This window comes from Perca fluviatilis, chromosome 15 (assembly GCF_010015445.1).
Source record: "Perca fluviatilis chromosome 15, GENO_Pfluv_1.0, whole genome shotgun sequence".
Classification (NCBI taxonomy): domain Eukaryota; kingdom Metazoa; phylum Chordata; class Actinopteri; order Perciformes; family Percidae; genus Perca; species Perca fluviatilis.
The window spans coordinates 16,199,356-16,218,930 of NC_053126.1; the positions used below are offsets into that span (position 1 = coordinate 16,199,356).

The 19,575-nt window shown below is 40.0% G+C and overlaps 2 protein-coding genes across 4 annotated transcripts in view; one reads left to right on the plus strand and one right to left on the minus strand.

Moving 5' to 3' along the window:
- pbx4 (pre-B-cell leukemia transcription factor 4) overlaps window positions 1-8,804 on the plus strand; it is a 32,267-nt gene extending 23,463 nt beyond the window's left edge. The window contains exons 7-9 of the mRNA XM_039824929.1: window positions 3,325-3,428; window positions 4,471-4,557; window positions 5,194-8,804. Coding sequence (XP_039680863.1) covers window positions 3,325-3,428; window positions 4,471-4,557; window positions 5,194-5,283 — 281 coding nt within the window. The 3' untranslated portion in view covers window positions 5,284-8,804. The remainder of the gene's footprint in view (window positions 1-3,324; window positions 3,429-4,470; window positions 4,558-5,193) is intronic.
- A 90-nt stretch (window positions 8,805-8,894) lies between these two features.
- lpar2a (lysophosphatidic acid receptor 2a) lies at window positions 8,895-16,038 on the minus strand. 3 transcript variants are annotated; one of them, XM_039824890.1, is made up of 5 exons: window positions 15,938-16,038; window positions 15,204-15,406; window positions 10,959-11,711; window positions 10,133-10,395; window positions 8,895-9,183 (listed from the first exon to the last, which is right to left on the minus strand). In XM_039824890.1, the coding sequence occupies exons 1-5, from the start codon at window positions 15,961-15,963 to the stop codon at window positions 9,148-9,150; spliced, it is 1,281 nt and encodes a 426-aa protein (XP_039680824.1). In that variant the 5' UTR covers window positions 15,964-16,038; the 3' UTR covers window positions 8,895-9,147. The 3 variants fall into 3 exon arrangements, with proteins under 3 accessions (XP_039680824.1, XP_039680825.1, XP_039680823.1); XM_039824891.1 differs by having other exon boundaries at window positions 15,959-15,978; XM_039824889.1 differs by lacking the exon at window positions 15,938-16,038 and adding an exon at window positions 15,551-15,603.
- Between the last annotated feature and the right edge of the window lie 3,537 nt (window positions 16,039-19,575).

Here is a 19,575-nt window from a genome sequence, read left to right on the forward strand (position 1 = left end):
TTATTCTTACACACAACTGAACCCTATTGAACCACACTATGACTGTATGAAGGACTGATTTGATTGTTCAAAGGAAAACCCACACTGTACATTGCAAATGTGCTCTCGGCCAACTATTATTATAGTGTGTGTGTGTGTGTGTGTGTGTATATATATATATATATATATATATTTATTATTATTATTATTATTATTTAACATGAAATCATTGGTAAACCGTTGTCTTCTTCAGCCAAGACAGTATATAATATTATTTTGTGTAATCAGAAACCTAGACACAATCTTAACTCATTCTGTATTGCTGCAGCAAGCCAGCTGTTAAGAGTCAAAATGTCTTTTCATTAATGGTATCAAATAAAGGATTCTAAATGTAACAAAGAAGAAAATGAAAGATTCCAAAATTTGGACAAAAATATGCAGTATTATCAACTTTTTTTTCTAAGGTGGCCTAGTTACTCTACATTATTTTACAATAAAGCATTTGATTGTATTGTTTCCTATCCATATTTGTTTTTCAACTTCATCCCTATAAGTAATTAATCGCAGATACTTTTTTTAAATGTTTGACACTTCAAGTTGTTTGTTGCTTGGACCTAACAAATTGTCCTGCACGCCACTTAGTCATGATAAAATCCGAGACAGCTGAGCATTGTGCAGTGTGGGTAGCCGTGGTCTTTGGTTGTCTGCTAGCCAAGATTTGCCATATCTTGTGCCATTTTGTGTGTCAGATGCTTTTCTAACATATATTTCCAAACATTTCCCTATAACTTTGAACTGTTGTGATGTGATCGAACTGTTGTGATGTGATATTAGTTACAGTTACAGGGACTCACCTGATGTCTGCTTCAAGTGCTTTCTGTCAATCTGCCATATTTTCTTGTAGACCAAAAATCATATTTCTGTATTTTTCTGTAGATATGTATACACAATACATATCTTGGTATTTACTACGTAGTGGGCTAAATGTTCAGGTCCATCTCTGAGAATGCCCTTCAGTTGTTTTCAACAAAAGTAACAGACTGATTAAAAGAGAGAGGGCTCATAGACGAGAGAAGGAGTGTGCGATGGACTGAAGTGTACGATACAAAAACTTTCTCCGATCATGAAGCTGATTGATACTGTACAATTCTCTGGTTTATCAGTGAACTACAATGCAGACTGGATTCTCTACTCAGAGTGACAGCTAACTCATTTGAACGGGTCCAGCGCAGGTTGAATGTGTATCGGCAGATCATCTGCGTTACATACCTCTCATGTCTGAAATGTCTATATTGTCACTGCGCTGCATTTTATGAACCATGATAATCTGGTCATGGGTCACATCTCTCGCCTGCATCCAGATGCCGTCTCAGTTGCTCTTACTCATAGTAATGAAGTTAACGTTAATATCCAGTAACTACTGTTCTTCAGTGTTTTTCGCCATAGAGGCCACCACAACAGAACATTACCAGCGGAAACACTGTTACAATTCCTCTCTGTTTAACAAAATATACAGCTACAATAAAAAATTAAGGCAAAAGTCAGCAGTGTGGACCTGCGCTATTGCAGGAGAGCCTGTAAGCAAGTGGGGGCGGGGTTTCCCAGAGAGTGCGAGAGGAGAGATGCAAACACAGTAACAACTTCAAGGAAGAAATGGGTTTTGTAACGCAAAATCAAACTATATTGATATAAACCGTAATGTCTCATCCCATATCTCGTTTGAGAACCTAAAAAGTCATTATTTAATTCCTTTTTGTGTGTGTGTGTGTGTGTGTGTGTGTGTGTGTGTGTGTGTGTGTGTGTGTGTGTGTGTGTGTGTGTGTTGTACCTCAATCTTTGCATCTATGTAGTACATTGTCTTATTTTTTAACTTTTTTTTTTTTTTTTTTTTTTTAAACACACAGCACATAATATATACGTAATAAAATAATAACCCCAATTTGCTAAGGAAGCTAACCAGGTAGGTTATTATCTTCAGTGTACTCAAAATAAATTGTGACATCTTTGGAAAGCCAGGTTGTTAAAATATTTTATTAGTGACTAAACTCAAAGCGGTCTGTGAGAGAAAACACATTTTATAAATAAGAAGTTATACTAGGTACGAGAGACTGGATGGTGTCCAAAATAAACCATTTCCTCTTTCGTTACCAGTCGAGATTCACGCACGGTCACCCTTAGTTTTCAGTCTGGTTGGTGGAATAGCTAAAAGATTTTGATCAGCTGATTGTAGGGCCTTGGCTGGGCTATAAGGAGTTATGTAATCTGGAGCAATGGGGTGGCCTTGTATGTAATTAATAACAATTTAAAATGTATTCCAAACTTGGGCAACCAGTGCAATGATGCTAAGATTGGAGTGATATGACAGAACCTCCTAGACTTAGTTAATAATCTGACTGCTGAGTTCTGGATAAGTTGCAATTGTGAGACTGAGTGAGAGTTTAAACAGGTTAAAAGAGAGTTACAGTTAGTCCAGGCGTGATGATATCGAAGCATGTATAGTTTTTTTCTGTGTCATTGAGAGTGAGCACATGTCTAATCTAAAAACAAGCTTGGGTAATATTTTGCATATGCTGCTCAAATGATAAGTGGCTATCAAAAGTCACCCCTAGATTCTTTGCCACGGGTTTAACGTTCACCTTAAGTGAACCGAGGGAGGACTGAATCTGTATTTTGTGATGCATGGGATATGCAATGTGTTTAAAAGGCAAAACGACTGCAACTTCTATGGGCAGACACCAATTTAATCAATTCACTGGGTACCTTTTTGTAGACATAGATTGTACATCACAATCCACCTATTTGACTTTATACATTTTTTTATACAAAGTATTCAAGCCAATAAACTATTTCATCTGAATGTCACACCGTTTTTTTAAAACTGTAGTAAACATTTCGGTTTCCAACAAGAATGTTCTGATGTAGATAGGGATTCAAGTGGGGTAAAGCAGACCACAACACGAGCAATGAATCCTACTGTTGGAACATTTCTGTCATTATCAGGTATTCTAAGCAGCAGTTTGTTTGAAGTAGACTTTATACGTCCACAAAGTGAAATTCCTCATGTCCGCCAAATGTGTGATTGCAAATATTGGAATTACACCTCTTATTTCATGCTTTTATTTTCCAACTGACACACATTTCAGCAGTTGCTGTGTGTAGCGGATATGTATGCTAATGAGAAGCTGGACTATTATGCTTGTAAAATTATCTGTTTAGAATAAGCTGGCTGAGAATATTGACCTGCATATTGAAGCTGGTTATTAGAATTTGCTTCTTTTGGTCAATGTCCATGGTGACATCTTGTGGTTGGGCTGATTGGATATTGGCTATATATATTGCCTGCAGGGTCACCGGGGTCATACAGTTTGTCACACACAGGCAACGCCTACCTCGGCCTTCCTTCGCTCAACGGGGAGGGTCTCAACATCGCCCCCTCTCTACAGCCGCAGGTATGCACTGAGGACAGCTGCAGAGTTGACCTCAATGCTGTTAACCTAGCTACCCAGAATCCCTGGATACCTACCCTTAGTCTAGCTCCTTTTGACCTCGACCTCTCCTCAAATCCCGTCCTTACTTTACCTTCGACCCTATCAACTCCTCTCCCAACACAAACGTACACAAATTTAACCTTCTTTGCTCTGTAAAGTGAGCCCTGAGGAATTTATGGCTTCACTCAAAAGGAATAATGTCAGTTTGTTGTTGCATATCCCTCTATAGTTCCATGCATACATAGTCCTACCCAAAGAGAGCACAGGGTCAGCCTGAGCACAGAACCCCTGCACCAGGGCTCGAAGGCCCAGATACCATAGGGACATCAGGGCCTTTAAGGCTCTTGTAGTTGTCAACATAGAGTTGGAATATCTGCAGATTAAACCTGCAACCCCTCTGATTAATGGTCCATTTCGCTACCTAGAGGTTGTCCTGTACCTTCAACAGCTACCTGCCTTTTTAGTCCTTGTTTTTTTTTTCTGTCCTTTCCACACATTCCTCCATCCCATCTTTCCGTATGTTAACCCCCTTATGTAGACTAAGAAGAAATGTCCTCAAACTTAACTGTCCTTGTGATTGTTGTCTGTTAATAAACATATCCAGTTTTGTTGTTCTGGAGGAGTCCACAGATTTCTGCTGGTAAGCGCTAAATAGTCTAGGAATTTAACAACCAACAAAGGTTTAGATTGGCTTTTGGCTTCAGTTGCAGTCTTTGATTTCCCGAAAAAAATTAGAGCAGAAGTGGTTAAATAGAGACTGATGAAGTTAATGGGTGAGCCCCAATGTTTAGTGGTCACGTAACAGCCGTTATTAAAACGAGTTCATTAGCAGGAAGGCAGTCAGTAATACAGACTGGCTATGATGCATACAGTAGAGCTTTGTGGATGCCATCATTCCTCTGTTCAGCTTGTGGTTTAGTTTATAAAAAAAAAAAATATATATATATATATACTGTTTAGTTGTCTAAAGGTGCTAAAAATGTGTGGCTGTGTTGTCTGACAGGTGGATACCCTGCACCGTGCTACACACCTGACGGGCGGCTATGAGGAGCTGTCTGGTAGTGGCCTCTACACCCCTCATCGCCTGGATGTGAGTAGCGACTAAAAGCTCCTTTTGTGGTGTAGCTGATAAAGAAGTTTGCAGTTAGTAGCGAGGATACTTCGAGAATAGGCTCTGCTCAGTTTGCTTGGAATGAATTATCTATGTTACACAATTGTTTAAACAGCATTTTAATGATTGTTTTTAAATGTAAAGAATATTCTAACTGTGCATTGGAATAATTATTGAAATGCTGTTGGACAGCCGTTCAGAAAATGAAGGATTATTCTTATAAAGCAAATTTAGGCCAATTTTTATTTTAACATCTAGACTTCTTTAACTTGCAAATCACCAAATCAATGCTTTCTGGGATGTGACAAGAAACCAGTAGCTTTCCCCATCTAGATTTCTCCCCAGAGCCAATTTCTGTACAAAGTATACATACACTTATACATTCTGATTTCTTTAAGTAACCTGGTTACTTGAGTGCATGAAAACACACTAAATGTAATCCGCTGATACATGTTTTACCAGATAGGTAGTTCTTAGAATAAATGTTTGTCTGCAACCAGTAAGCCATTTTACAGCTGAATCATTTGGCTTGTAAGCACAATTACAGCTGATGTAGACTACTAATTATAAAACTCCTTCTTCATGCAGAATACTCTCTTCCCTGACTGTTTTCAGGCTAACAGCTGGCAGGACACCACCAACCCCCCCTCGGTCACCTCTCCTCCCGGTCCTCCTGGTAGCGTCCACTCCGACACCTCCAACTGATTCGGTGGCTCTCCCTGCCGTCACTTCATTCCCACTGCGGTCTGCTCGGACTACCATCCTCTGTCTTCATTTTTCACCACTCCCTCGTCTCTCAACAGGACAGCCACACAAGGTTGTGCCCACATTTCATAAACACACACTGTGCTGGAACACAGGACAGCCGAACAAGAGGAGGAGTTCTCCCTCCACCCCACAGCTCCACTTCAATGCTAGAAGCTCCTTAACTCAGAATAAATGAGGGATGGAGCTTACTGCTGCTGACACAGATAGAAAACATCTACACTATCAAGGACTTTTTGAAAAAAAACAACGAAAAAAAAGAAAAAAAAAAACCACTGACCCAGCTGTGTAGATGATCACGATGTCTGTACATTATGTGTATATGCACGTTAACGTCACACAGTACTCACACAGCTTGTCCATGTGCTGTTGACCTCTGCACTCGACCCTTTGCTTTGGAAAACTGTGTGTGATTGCCTGTATCTCTTGAAGCCTTGGCATTTGACAGCCAAACTGTTGATAGGCATCACCAGAGAGCTCAGCTCACCTTGCTCGTACCAAAGTGCTGCCCCAGTAGTTGTCAACACATCTGTTCCTCTGAGATCACCCTCTGCCAACTCAACACGAGACACTGTTATCTTCCAGTCCTTATAGCTTGATGTTTAATTCTGTTGGAGATTTAAACAAAGTGAATAATTAAGATATGCACAAATGTGCATGCACCCCCTCCCCCCTGCCATAACACACACCACTTTTCAGTCGTTTTCATAGTGAGCTGACATAAAAGATGTGTCAAGCACAAAAGTTAGCATCCTTGTAATGGGTGTCTCTACCTGTAAAAGGGTAGTTAAGGGGATCACTGTTCTAAACCAGGCAGGACAGGTGATAATAGGGCTGGTGAGAAGAGGAGGAAAGGGCAGAGAGAGGAGAATATCTTTTGGGTGAGTGGATGTAACTAATAGCCCTTTTTGTTGCTAACCAATAGAGGGTGTTGGTAGATGGCTTGTAGACTTTATTTCTTGCTTTCTGTCCACTAGTTTATTTGATTGTAGGCTATTTTCTAATGCTGTTTCACCAAGAATGCACCAGCCACCACCAAAAATGAGCTCAATAAAGCTTTTAAATGATGTTAAAGGAGACAAGTGGAAAGATTGTGGGGCATTGATGTGTTTATTGGGACAAACGTGACGAGAATTTAGAAACGTGACTGTCTTCCATGCATGTAGGAATTCTAGGCGTGATATTGTTTTCATTTAACCTTCCAAGTTTTTAGCTTCGTTTTTATTAACAAAAAAATAAAAGGGTATAATTATTACAGTCAGACCAAAAAGGAAAAAGTGCATCATGTATTGCTATGATGTGTGTGTGTGTCTCTGTGCGGGCGTGTGTACAGTGTTCTTGGGATGTCTTAGTCAAACCGGCTGGTGCCCTCTGACCTTTGTAAGCATTCTAGAGACTGGGTGCTTCCGCCAGCCAATGACACACCAGGTGGGGTTCAACCGAGATCTCCTCCCCCATCTTGAAACATTTAAGCTTGTGAGCCCGAGGCAACACACTACAACCTTCCGTTGTACCAAAACCAAAAATACCACGTTCAGCAATGTAATAATGCTACTCTGTGTCTCTCTAAAGTTGGTGCACAGCCGCCTTTTCAGTTCGAGGAAAGGAGGGAATTATATTTGTATCTGTGTCTCTCTGTGTGGTGTTGTCATGCCTCAAGTTGATTTGGTTTTTAGGGGTTTTGTTGTGGGGCGACACGGGGAGGGTGGGTGGAGTAAGGACTGTCATATCACACCTGTAATTTGATTGGGGGCATATAAGGTATGCTCTCCCCTTAACCCATCCTTTAATACTTGCTGGTAAAACCAACTATTTTGTTTTCAGTTCTATGGCCAATTGGGCAAGGGCTTCTCCCTCTCCTCTGTTACCAAAAAAGAGGCAACACTGGGTGTAGTAAAACTCTTAACTCGTGTTTAAGACAAACCTGCAACGTTTTGGGGGATATTCATTCTTTGGAACTATTTTATACATTAACTGTTATGTGAATAACAAAGCATTTTGATAGTAAGGTAACGCCTTATAAAGATGTGTCAGTCGAGAAACCATTTTGTTGTTAAACCATTATGTTACAGAACAAAACTTGAGCTTATAAGCTGGTCACGTGATATCCCACATCGAATTACTTGTTTTGTTACTCATCGCGGTTCATATGACTGTATCTTATGAATAACGTTATCGCCACACCAAATTATCATGCCCCCCTGCCCCCCCTTCCCTTTTCTACCTGTTGTAATGGATGTCACTGTACAGTTTGTGTAATGTTTCAGTATTTCTTTTTTCTTTTATAAACTTTGATGTTTGGTTGAAATGCCATTTTTATTTGGCCTTTGTGTCACAGGATTCATGATATCTCTGTACCAATTTTGAATATTATTTAGGTCTTTTGTTACATAACCGGGTGGCAATGTAGGGTTTACATGTGTAACATTTGGTGCTGTGGAAAGACAATTGTATCAATTGAGGTTCTCCAATGGACATTTGGTGTATTTTGCCGATTTATGGATCTCCTTCCCCATCAGATTCCCTTTCAGTTTCCACCTTCTCCACACAAATATTCAACCATTTGTGCTTCATTTAATTTTAAATCTTTTTTTGTTTTTTTTTCTGTGGCAAAAGGAGTTTTGAAACTGTTTTTACATGGACAGTTAAATTGTGCAGGTGCAGATGTTGCCTGTTTGGGGAAAGCTTATCCCCAGAAACTATTCAAGCAGCTCATTTTTTAATGCAGAAATATTGCGATAATATGCAACCACTATATGTGCATACAACGGAGGACGTTAATACTGAATTTTATTTGAGGAATCCGACTAACTGCTAAATGGCAACATCATTTAAAATAGTTAAAGTTAAAGTGACCCTAAAACAGGAAGAGGCAGCCCTTCACATTAAAGCAGATGGTCTACACTTTGATGGTCTACACTAGCAAAATAATTCAAGCTTACGAACTTGGACATCATTGTAAACATTGTATGGTCCCCTGAATTTTTGCAACAGATCTGCAGATCTATACAGAACTTAATTTGACCAATTTTTACCGTTGCTCATGTTTAAATATTGTTTTGATTCTGCAAGTGACTGAATTACTTCCACAGCACCAAATTGCTTCTTAAACCTTTTTGATTTCTTTGTTTTTATTAGTATATTTGTATCTCCCCTCTTTCCCTTGTATTTACCCCTCTCTCTACCTCTGTCTTTCCATTTCTCTTGTATATAACCCCCACTGTTTTCAGACTTGTGAGTCTGTATGAACTCCTTTTATACCTCAAACTTTAGAATTGTTCTAGAAAGAGTAAAACAAAAGGAAGAATATGACAAATTGTAGTGTTCTTATTAGAAAATTAATAAAATGATTTAGTGTGATTTTTCAGTATTTGATTTCAGATTTTAGGTGTTTCATTTTATAATTTGTCACAAATGCTCTCGTGATAGTCAAACATAATAAAAGGAGAGATTGCACCATCTGATGATTAATATGTGAATCTGTCAGCCTCATCGAGAAAGAGGAAACCACTATCCTGAGAAATAAAAGCATTTTTCCAACATAGATAAACTCCTTTTCAAAAGATGCATATTTATATATTTATATATAGATTTCATTCAATTTACAAATGCAAACAAGGAAGAGAGGTCATTTAGCAGAAGTTGACAGACATCCAGCAGAACAAGAAAAGAATCCGGGAACTTTACACAATGTGGGCTGGTTCGACCATGAAAGTCAAGATTTTGGTTTAAATTGCAGGCCTACAGCTATCATACCCCTGGCGTCCAACTGTCTTCTTTAGAGTTTGTTTCCGTGCCCACCGTCTAATCTTCTGATTTTGGGACACAGCCAAGAGTTTCCTGTAGACAAAACATAATTGGACATAAAGGAAAAATGTTTTGAATTTCACAATTTCATTTTCTAACAATGCCTTAAAAGGTGCTCTAAGTGATGTGACGCAGTCTCTGTAGACAGCCCAGGCTCCACAAACGGCAACAAAAACAACCTGCACCACGAACCATAACAAACAGTGTTCCAGCCAATAACTGACAACAAGGAGCTGGTTGAGCCATGAACGCACATTGTGGAAGTAGCCTACGTGCTAACGTTGCCGGTTATCGCGGTTTGTTTACATTGCCGTTTGTGGAGCCTGAACACAAAAATGTTGTAGCCTAAAAAACGCATCACATCACTTAGAGCACCTTTAACATTGAGTTAATTAATGTTTTCCCTCCAGCCACTTTTATATAGGAAAAGTAATCTTGACTCAAAGATTAACAAAATGAAACCACCAACGGAAATCAGGAGGAGGAATTTCTTGGTTCCTTCTCACGCCAGGTACCTGATTGTTAGATTGGAAATCAGCATGTGCATAGGTGTGGTACGTGAAAACCTGCATGACTGACTGTGAGGGACTAATGGGAGAGACCGAATCAGAATATGGGCCTTTTGTTGTTAATCTAGACCACAGGTAGAAATGGAGTAAATCCTGTTTTAAAGTGCTTTAAAGTAACACCAAAGATTATTTTGTACCTTTAAAATAATGTTTCCAAAATTGTTTCAGTGGTTCATCAACTCATAACCGGGCGAACGGCACTTCTGCATTCGCTTTGCAGCCCTCTATCGGCTATAACCGCACTATGCAAGTTTGCCAGATCGGGTAGCGGATCTGTAGTTCAAATGAGACATAAGAAACTACAATGGACAATTCCGCTTACAAACGTGTAGGAGGACCGAAGAGGAAAAGTGCTTTGGTGTTGCTTTAAAGGGTGTAAAGTTGAACTTTCACAGGTTGTAATGTAACTGTACCTCTGGCAGAGGGGAGTCCATCTCGACAGGTGACAGCTCCCTCTGCTGGTCGCCACCTCTCCGACACAGGCAGCACAAGATCCACTTGAACGTCCTCCGCATCTCGTCGTCTCGCAGAGTATAGATGATAGGATTGACCAGAGAGTTGCATTCTGCTATCGCCAAACAGAACTTCTCATAGGTGTTGGCGTGGCTGGCTTTACCCAACAGCCCGTCCAGTAAGAGAGTCACGAGGCCAGGCATCCAGCAGATTACAAAGGCGCCTGCAGAGATGTGGGTAGTTATTGAGGGCAGAAAAAAAAAAGTCAACAACAAACTCAAAGCGTCCAAAAAAGCATTGCTTAACATCAAAGGTAAATGCCAGTTATCACATATTTGCCTCGAGTCTCTACAGCGATCAAAGAGGCAGATTATGATGAGAAATGTGACACTCTTGAAATTCCAAATAACCCTTGTCCTGTACCTATCAGACACGGTCTGACAAAGAAACAAGCCCAGAGCTGCAAAACTGGTTTGTGGGGGAAGTGGAAGGCTGCAGGTATCAAGCATCTAACATGCAACAATTCTCTGAACTCAAGTGCATTTAGAATGGATACCTTCAAAATACAAAATAATTCAGTTTCCCCTCACATGTGATGAGGTGAATTGGTTGAAGCCATTGAACCTTACTTTATGAGAAAATGTAGATTAATAAGCAGATTGCAGATTTTTTTGTGTGAGAAAACTGAAATAATAATGTCGAACTAGACTGTTCATTTTGTGGTTAATCAAAAACAAAACTTTACAGACTTGACCTGTGCATGGTCGCACACAAACAACTTCTTACCCAGAACCATGGAGATAGTTTTCATCAGGTTGACAACAGTCTGCTGGCGACGCATCTCCGAGGTGTGCTGAGACACGTACCTGGTCTGGTATCTCACGTAGATAAAGATACGAGTGTACACGGCCGCCATGATGAAGAAAGTAAGCAGGTTGAGAGCTGCCCAGAAGATGAGGAAGTGGCGGCTGTAGAGAGGAGCGACGGTGGAGCAGTCCTCCAGATCGCACTCGCAGTTCCAAAACGTTGAGGGCACCAGGCCCATGACGATGCTCACAGCCCAGATGCCGACTATCAGCAGCACCACGCGCCGCTTGGACATCTTGCTGTGCAGCTGCATGGTGATGATGGTCTGGTGGCGCTCCACGGCAACAGCCAGAAGGTTGGCCACAGAGGCTGTCAGGCTGATGTCAATCAAAGCCCCGCGGATGTACCACTGCTCCTTGGTGAGCGTGCTGGTCCAGGGGCCCGTGTTCAACATCAGGTTGACGTAGGCGATACCTGCAAACAGATCAGCTGCTGCCATGTTGCCCAGGAGATAGTAGATGGGGAAGTGGAAGCGGTGGTTCATGAAGATGGCCACCATCACCATCAGGTTGGCTAGGACTACGATGAGACATACCATCAAGCCCAGTCCGAGTACCACAGAGTCCCGCGTCGTCCACACCAAGCTGATCTTCTTACCCACCAAGTTGTAGAAGAAGGTGACATTGTGGCTGTAGTCACAGTTACTAAACACGCTGCTCTCCATGGCCATAACTGTAGAACCACAACTCAAAATGTAAGAATATGTAGCTGAGAGGTGCAACAACAGGTAATGTACAGTACTGTATTTATTCAACATAAGGCTTTCCATGTAGTAGGCTACACATTAAATATTCACCAAGTGTAAGAGAGTCTGATGACGTTGATGTTTCATCCCTTCATCTCAATTATCACACTTTTGCAAACCAAATGCTATAATAACTTGAAAATAGCAATATAAGACTTCTAAGTCTCAAGCTCTCATTTTCGCTGTAATGAAAATACATTATTATACTGAACTGTGGATTTTGAGAAACTTGCTGTAAACACATAACTTGATCAATTCAACACAGTGGTTGGCAGTATGATCAGGACACTGTACAGATGTTCCCCAACAGCAGAGAGTGAACATAACTAGTGAACATAATCCGCATCTTATTTCAACAGACAGATGTGCTACTGTGAGGATTTATATTTCTCTCTCTTATGTCCCGACTGGTAGAACCTTGAGTACTTATAGTATATAGCAGGGGTTTTTGAGTACTTATAGTAGTACTTATAGTATATAGCAGGGGTTTTTTTGAGTACTTATAGTATATAGCAGGGGTTTTCAAATTGGGTGAATGTGAGCCTCCCCTCAGAGTAGGTAAGGACAGCCGAGCCTCCCCTTTCCAAAAATCCCGTCCGCCTGCCCTAACCCACACACGCCTCTGCAGTAAATGCCATCTTATTTGTTATCCAGGCAATGATGGGTTTCAATAACAACTGATAAAATGTAAATATTTTTTTAATATTGTATTTGAAGACAATTTATTTCCACAACTAAAAGTGCATTCATAAACTATTCTTTGCTACAGCAAATCATTTCCAACTTCATGCAGGCCTAATTGAGGCTACTTTTAAAATCATTCATCATACATTTTTTTTAGCATTAAACACTTCATTTCATGTATTCTGGTGAATTTCTATGCACCTATTTCTACCTTTTTCTGAATCAATATGCTGGAAATATCTTTATGTAAAGGGAAACAGATTACAATCCAAATATAAAAACATAATGGAATATATTGCTGTAAGGCTTTCTGTATTGCATTCATCTATTTATTCTCCTGTAGATCTGCTTTTCTAATTATATCGGAGTCAGCACAAATGTAGCTTTGGCATAATTTACTCTTCCCTTCTCTTTTGCAACTTTTGTTATACATTATTCATTGTAATTTATTAATAAACCCTTGGACTGTAATATTTCAGATGTTTGAGCAAGATTTCTGCTCATGTCCAAAACTTTGTGCGCATTCAAAATATAACTCATCCCATTTGTGTTCTCAGAGGTTTGGAGGAGTCCTGATATTTTGTGAAAAATAAAGTTATAATAGGCTATTACAAGAGTAAAGTCACTATATTTCACTACCTGCACCATAGCCTGCTGTGCATTACGTGATTGCTCTGCTGATACGGTAGATCTCAGACCTTCTGACAGACTCAGAGCCCTGTTTGAGACTGTGGTCTCTGAATGAGACAAAGTTTAGGGAAGTGGCTGAACGCTGCTCTACATCGGAGGTGGAAAACCGAAAACTACGACAGAAATACACGGAGCTCAAATGCGACATGTCCACAGCAGACCGCGTCTTTTATAAACCTGGAGCTGCACAGCTTTTTACAGTGAGAGTGGACACTAAACGACGTCCGGTTTTATATTTGTCAGTCAACTTTTCAGCTAACTGCCCTACACATAACACAAAGCTTCTTTTTTCCAAAAAGCCACTCTTTGATTTTAGAAATATTTTTTACTCTCAAAAAATGCTATAAATCTATTTATATCTAAGAAGCTTTGTGTTATGTGTAGGGCAGGTAGCTGAGTTCACCAGATGTGTTTTGAGATGGATAGGTCAAAAGGTCAAGCTGAATAATAGATTTTTTTGAATGTCCCAATATAAAACCAACTTTACCACGGTACGTTACACCACTGACTAGCCGAGTTCAAGAAGTCATCAAACTCGATCAATCCGCAGCGGTTGGAATGATAAATCTCGCAAAGCCTAGGCTAATATAAGAATATCATTTTAATACTTTGTTCCCCGGGTGTGTTTTCATCCCAACCACAATCTTTTTCCTTAATTTAACTTTTTGTTTCGGTGTTTAAACTTGACATTACCATAGCTGGAACCTCAACCATCTGCAGCCACGTGTGCATCACTTAAAAGTGTCCCCTGGTAACACTTCCGTTGTGTTGTGTTCTATTTGCATGTGTTGTCTTCATGTTGCGTGTTGCGGTTTATTTGCGTGCGTTTTCTTTTTGTTGCGTGTTGTGATCTACTTGCATGTGTTTTGTTAAGTTGCGTGTTGTGATCTATTTGCGTGTGTTTTCTTAAGTTGCTGTGCAGTGGCCTCTCAGGGCCACCGTAAAATAGGGTCCAGGTTGAAGGAAAAAAAAAACGGTAGTTACCCTTTACAATTTCAAAAAGTAAAATACTTGCACATGTCCTTAAAGAGCTGAACATTTGGAATTTTTTTTATGATCAATTTTGTATTTATTTTATATTTTTTGAACACAACATATAGAACAAACAAACACAATCGAACAGGAACCAAAACCCTCACCTCACTCCCCCCCCACACACACACACCACCACACAGTCTCAGGAAAACAAAACAAACCAAACACCTTGCCTAGTCGCTCTCTTCTATCTAATTCTTGTGGTGTTGAGGTCACCAGGACCGATACCTGTGCTGCTGCGTTTTTCTGCTGTGCTGGCTTTGTTAATCCTTGCTGTAGAGAGCTCAAGCATAACTATGTCTAGCAAGTACGCCAACCACTGTTTTATACAAAGCGAGGTGGAGGGGGAAGAGCCAGCGCTGAGCTATCATTTTCTTGGTTGCGGTTGAGCCGGCTAGCCAAATATCTCCCAAGCAGGTGTAATTTAGAGCAGTCATTAAGTAAAAAAACAATGGGGTCAGTAGGAATTCGACATCCTATCAGATATTATGGATGTTGAAACCTTTTGATTTTTGAATGGTGGTGGTTTTTGTAGCTGAAATTATGCAGTAGAAGTAGGCGACTGAATATTGCACAAAAGAAGATAACAAAAGTGAATGCTGCTGAATCAGCATTCACACAATAAAGTAACTTAAGTGAACAGTGCCAGGGATTATTTCAAAAAGCAGGTAGGTAAATTAACTCGTATGAATTGTGTTTTATCTAAATGTCAGAAAATAGGGTCAAAAATGCCATTCACAATCCAAAACAGCTAAAACCCATTTGGTAATTTTTTACACACACACACACACACACACACACACACACACACACACACACACACACACACACACACACACACACACACACACACACACACACACACACACAAAACGTCAAAAACCTGTTTCAACTTGCTGTGAAACATGTGCTGCTGATACTTATCTCTCTTAAACGGAAACTCCTGTGTTGAGGATATATATATTTTTTAGACTTTCTACAGAATAAACGTTGAATTAGTTGAAACCTACCGCCGTTTTTAGAGTGTCCTCCATCCAGGCAGGTCTCACATGACACCGGAGTTGCTAGCTGCCATTTCATTACAGACAAAATCTTGGAGCTGCTCTCCCTGTTGTTGTCCGCCCGTTCAAGCCGACGCCTCTCTGAATCATTCTCACTCAGATCAGCTGGACCCGACAGACAGACAGGTGAAGGCGCTGCCTCCAACTGCAACCTGGAATATCGGGAAAGACATACACGGATTGGGTCTTAGGCTACTTCTTGGTGCTCGAGAGTTTGCTTTGAGAATCTTTCTCACAATCCTAATCAAATGTTATTACTCAAATCGTTTCAGCTCAAGCGGAAGTGTTTTCCTCACTTTTTGAAGTTAGCTCTGTGGGAGTGCATTAGAGACATTGCTCCCAAATAATAGAAATAAAATCTATGTCCAGTTTTCCAAATACTCGGAGCTACAAGTGAAGTAAGCAATTCAATGTAATCACGACGCCAAAACAGTAACAATAAGGCTTAAATAAATAAAAAATGATTTCACTGGGAACTTGAAAATAACTAGTCATTAGTAACAGAGGAACACATGAAGGCAACAGAATATAAAAACCAAAACGCGACTTTTGACTGAGAGGGAGAGAAGAAATTCTACATGTCCATTGGCAATAAAACCGGTAATTACACTGTGAATTGTTTTAGAGGTATTAATAACTGTATTCAGTCACGACAGTTATTGTTGCCTATTATTTGAAATTACCAAGAGTGACTGGCTGCAGACCTCATGGATTTATCATAGTATACAGTCTACGGCAGTGGTTCCCAACATGGGGTCCGGGGACCCCTTAGGGGGGCGGCAAAGATCACAGGGGGGGCGCAAGTCTTTATCTGGTTTGAGGTTGAGGTAAAAAAAAGTGTGTTGTGTGCTTTTTATTACCACGAGTTTACAGACACGTCTCTGCTGATTGGGTATCAGCTGTGACACAGCCAGTGAACGAGAGACACACCCACCAAACGAAAGGAAACAGATCTCAAAGCCGTTGCACACCGTTCCGAGAAAACGTAGCAACATGTGCACACCATTTTGAGACTGAACGTGCCCCTGGTCACCGGTCAGTTATTAGCGTTAAGTCCATAACTGTTGTCAACAGTCTTGGTAAAGTCAGGCATAACATACTTCCGGCTAATATCTTCAAAATTAAGCAATCCAATGAGCAGACAAGTTTCTCGTGTGCAAGTATGGAAATAAAGGTGGACTAAACATTTATCGCTGGCTATGTGTTGAAACACACATTGCACGCTGTAAAAAAATGGCTAGGAAAACCGTAAAGAATAATAATGATCAGTCTAAATATCTGTATTATTCCTGAAGAAGAGAATGCAGCAGCAGATTGGAATTGTAGATGTCGACATGCTGATGTGCACCATCTACAAGCAAAGAGACACTGCTAGATTTTCAACACTTGCTGCTTGCAAGCAACGACATTGTTTGCGTTTTTGTATGCAGAATATATAATCTTAAAAAAAAACAAAAAAAACAAATGTATTGAAAGGGACACTTTCAATACAACTAATTTACAAAACCTCTAAAAAAACCTGTGCTTTACAGCCAAACGCTACATTGTATTTTTGAGTATCTTATTTACACTGGTTAGTGTAACAATGTTGTTCCATTAGTATTATCATTAACATTATTCAAACAGGAGTACTAGTGTAAAACATAAAATCTTAAGTGTCAAAACTGCAGGAGTTATTACGCCTTTTGTCTGTAGCTGGCAACATTGTTTCTGAACTGAAGTGCAGTTGGTTACTTTCCTTCCTGCCACAAGTTAGCAGTTCTAAAACTGGCCAGACAATGAAAATAAAGCTCCCTATTGTGAATCTGCTAAATGAAAAGGAGTGAACTCCATACCAGTTCCAAGAGGCATTTCACATAAAAAAAAGAAACAGAATTTTATTTTTTTTATTTTCTATAAAAGAGATGAGTTTATTCAATGATCATAACAGACTGAATCAGAGACCTCAATAGACCACTCACATACCAAACAATAAATTGAGGATAATGTTTGAACAAAACCCCCAAAACAGAACAAATGTAACACAAAATAAAATACCTGAATAAAGCAAACTCTGGGCTGAGCTGCAGGTCAGCACATTCTCTGTACAACTCATGGCACATTATGTCCAACAGTTATTGTGAAAAGGGGAAAAAAGCTAAAAAGGAATGAAGTTTTTTTTCTTACCCTTTCAAAACCAGTCTGATAAAAATTCTATATTCATATATGGTGGACTTCAATGAAATTAAAAAGGTGACTTAAGCACAGAATCAAGTTCTCCTGAAGTACTGTTTATCTGTTTATTCTCCTCACCAATAGAATGCTCATCTACATCGGGGAACATGCCTCCTGCACCACACACTTAAAAAAAAACAAAACAAAAAACACAGTCACACAGCCGTCCACATACACACAGTCACACTCACAGACCAGACGTGTGGCAACGCTGAAACATATCTACCTAAAATCTGCTGATTGAACAAAATAAGAACTTAGCTGTCAGATGTGTACACTCATAGAAGTCCAGCTAAAACTAAATTTAAAACCCGAATATTGACAACGGGTAAAATATAAAACACTGTCTTGTCCTTTTTTTGTGTTATTTTTTTTGTTTTGTTTACACAAACTCTTTCAAAAATCTCCCTCCCCATTCAAATATTACACCACCCATTCCTGACCTGCCCCCTTTCTAAACCCCCCCCCCCCTCAAAGTGTAATATAAGCCAACGAGAATTGCAATACAATACAGGCACTGGAGAAAAACACCATAAGAGACAAGTGAAGAGGACGAGATGCATTCCGATTTCAACCCATCCCCGGTCCAATGTCTCCAAGAACAGAATTATAACTCACATCCACTATTATTCAACAAGAACAAAGATATAAATCGAAACGGCTTTTTTTCTGAGTTTTACATTTCTTAACTTTTGTTTGTCTTTTTATTTTGTATTGTTGACAGTGTGCCCTCAGTCAATTAGAATTTAAACTAAGTGGGAGCTCGTTCCAGTCCCTTCAGCTATTTTTACTAAACCTGATTCAAGTAACAGCTACAGAAAGGCGGTGTCCGTCTTACTCCCCTGATCGCCCCCTTCCTGCCTAGAGCACTCTGCCTGTTGACATGTGGTCAAAACCTTTAGGCAAGTTCAGAGCACACACACAGAGGGAACAGCAAGGGGCTCCTCACCTTCTCATTTTTTAACTGATCCAGTAGTGTGACTGTTGCGAACAGGCCAATGATATCAACATTTCCAACATTATGTCTCAAAGTGTAATACAAAGAATGGCGCGACACTTGTAGTGAAATCATATTCCAAATAAAGTTCAGAAACGGCCGGACCTTTCCCCTCTTCTGCTTACAAGTAGCTTTAAATGAAAAATACAAGGCATGATTAAAACTTCAACTGATTCTGTCTTTGATAAATACGTGATGGAACTATGATAATGCATATAGTCAGGGTTTCTTTTTTTTGTCACTAGCTACCTACAATGTTTTAGGACAAGTAATTTAGCATAAAAGATAATGGGTTGTTTGGCATAGACATAGGTGATGGAGTGTGATAGTATGGAGATTCAAAGACCTAAAGAGAAAAAAAAAAGATCCAAAATAAACCGTTATTGTAGTATAAGAAAATACTTCTTTACAGTAGATATTAAGATGATGAAAAAAAGCTCTGCACTGCTCCTACTCCTGGTTGTAAATGTTATTGGTTTTTCCCATGTGTGCAGGCCACAGAACATAATGGTCTGTTTAGGAAAGAGGTGTAAGGCAAACTGTACCTTCTCTGCTGAGAAATATACATGATTTACAGTATGGAAGTGCCCCTCCCACCCCCCACCCCCACCATTTAATTTGTTCACTTACAACAATCAAAACAAAACATAAAAGACCAGTCTTCTTTACCACCTCAGACATCTGGCAGTTTTAAAACACGTCTGCACGGTCTGTCAGTACATTATCAGAGCATTTTCATAGTTTCATAGTTGTCTTTACTCTTGCAATTTATGTTGGGTCCACGCACAAGAGGCAAGTGACAAAGGCAACTGTGCCAAGTTGTCTCTTTCTCCTGTTATGAGATATCAGGTAGGTAATGCCAAATTCCCAGGAAATGACATCCAAAACAATGAGACTATTCCCATGTGTTGTGTGTGTTCCGTCCACAGGGGCAAAGCGAGCTGTGAGCGCCCGTCCAGCGTTTGTACTCGGTCTCCGAGGGCCCGTCACATCTACATACAGTCTGTGTCCCTCTGTGGTGCGTGGTCGCCAGTTCGCTCTTTAGAGGAAGTTTACATTATCCCAAGTTTTTTTTCTCCTTTTTTTTTTTGCAGTTTCGTTTCAGTTGCT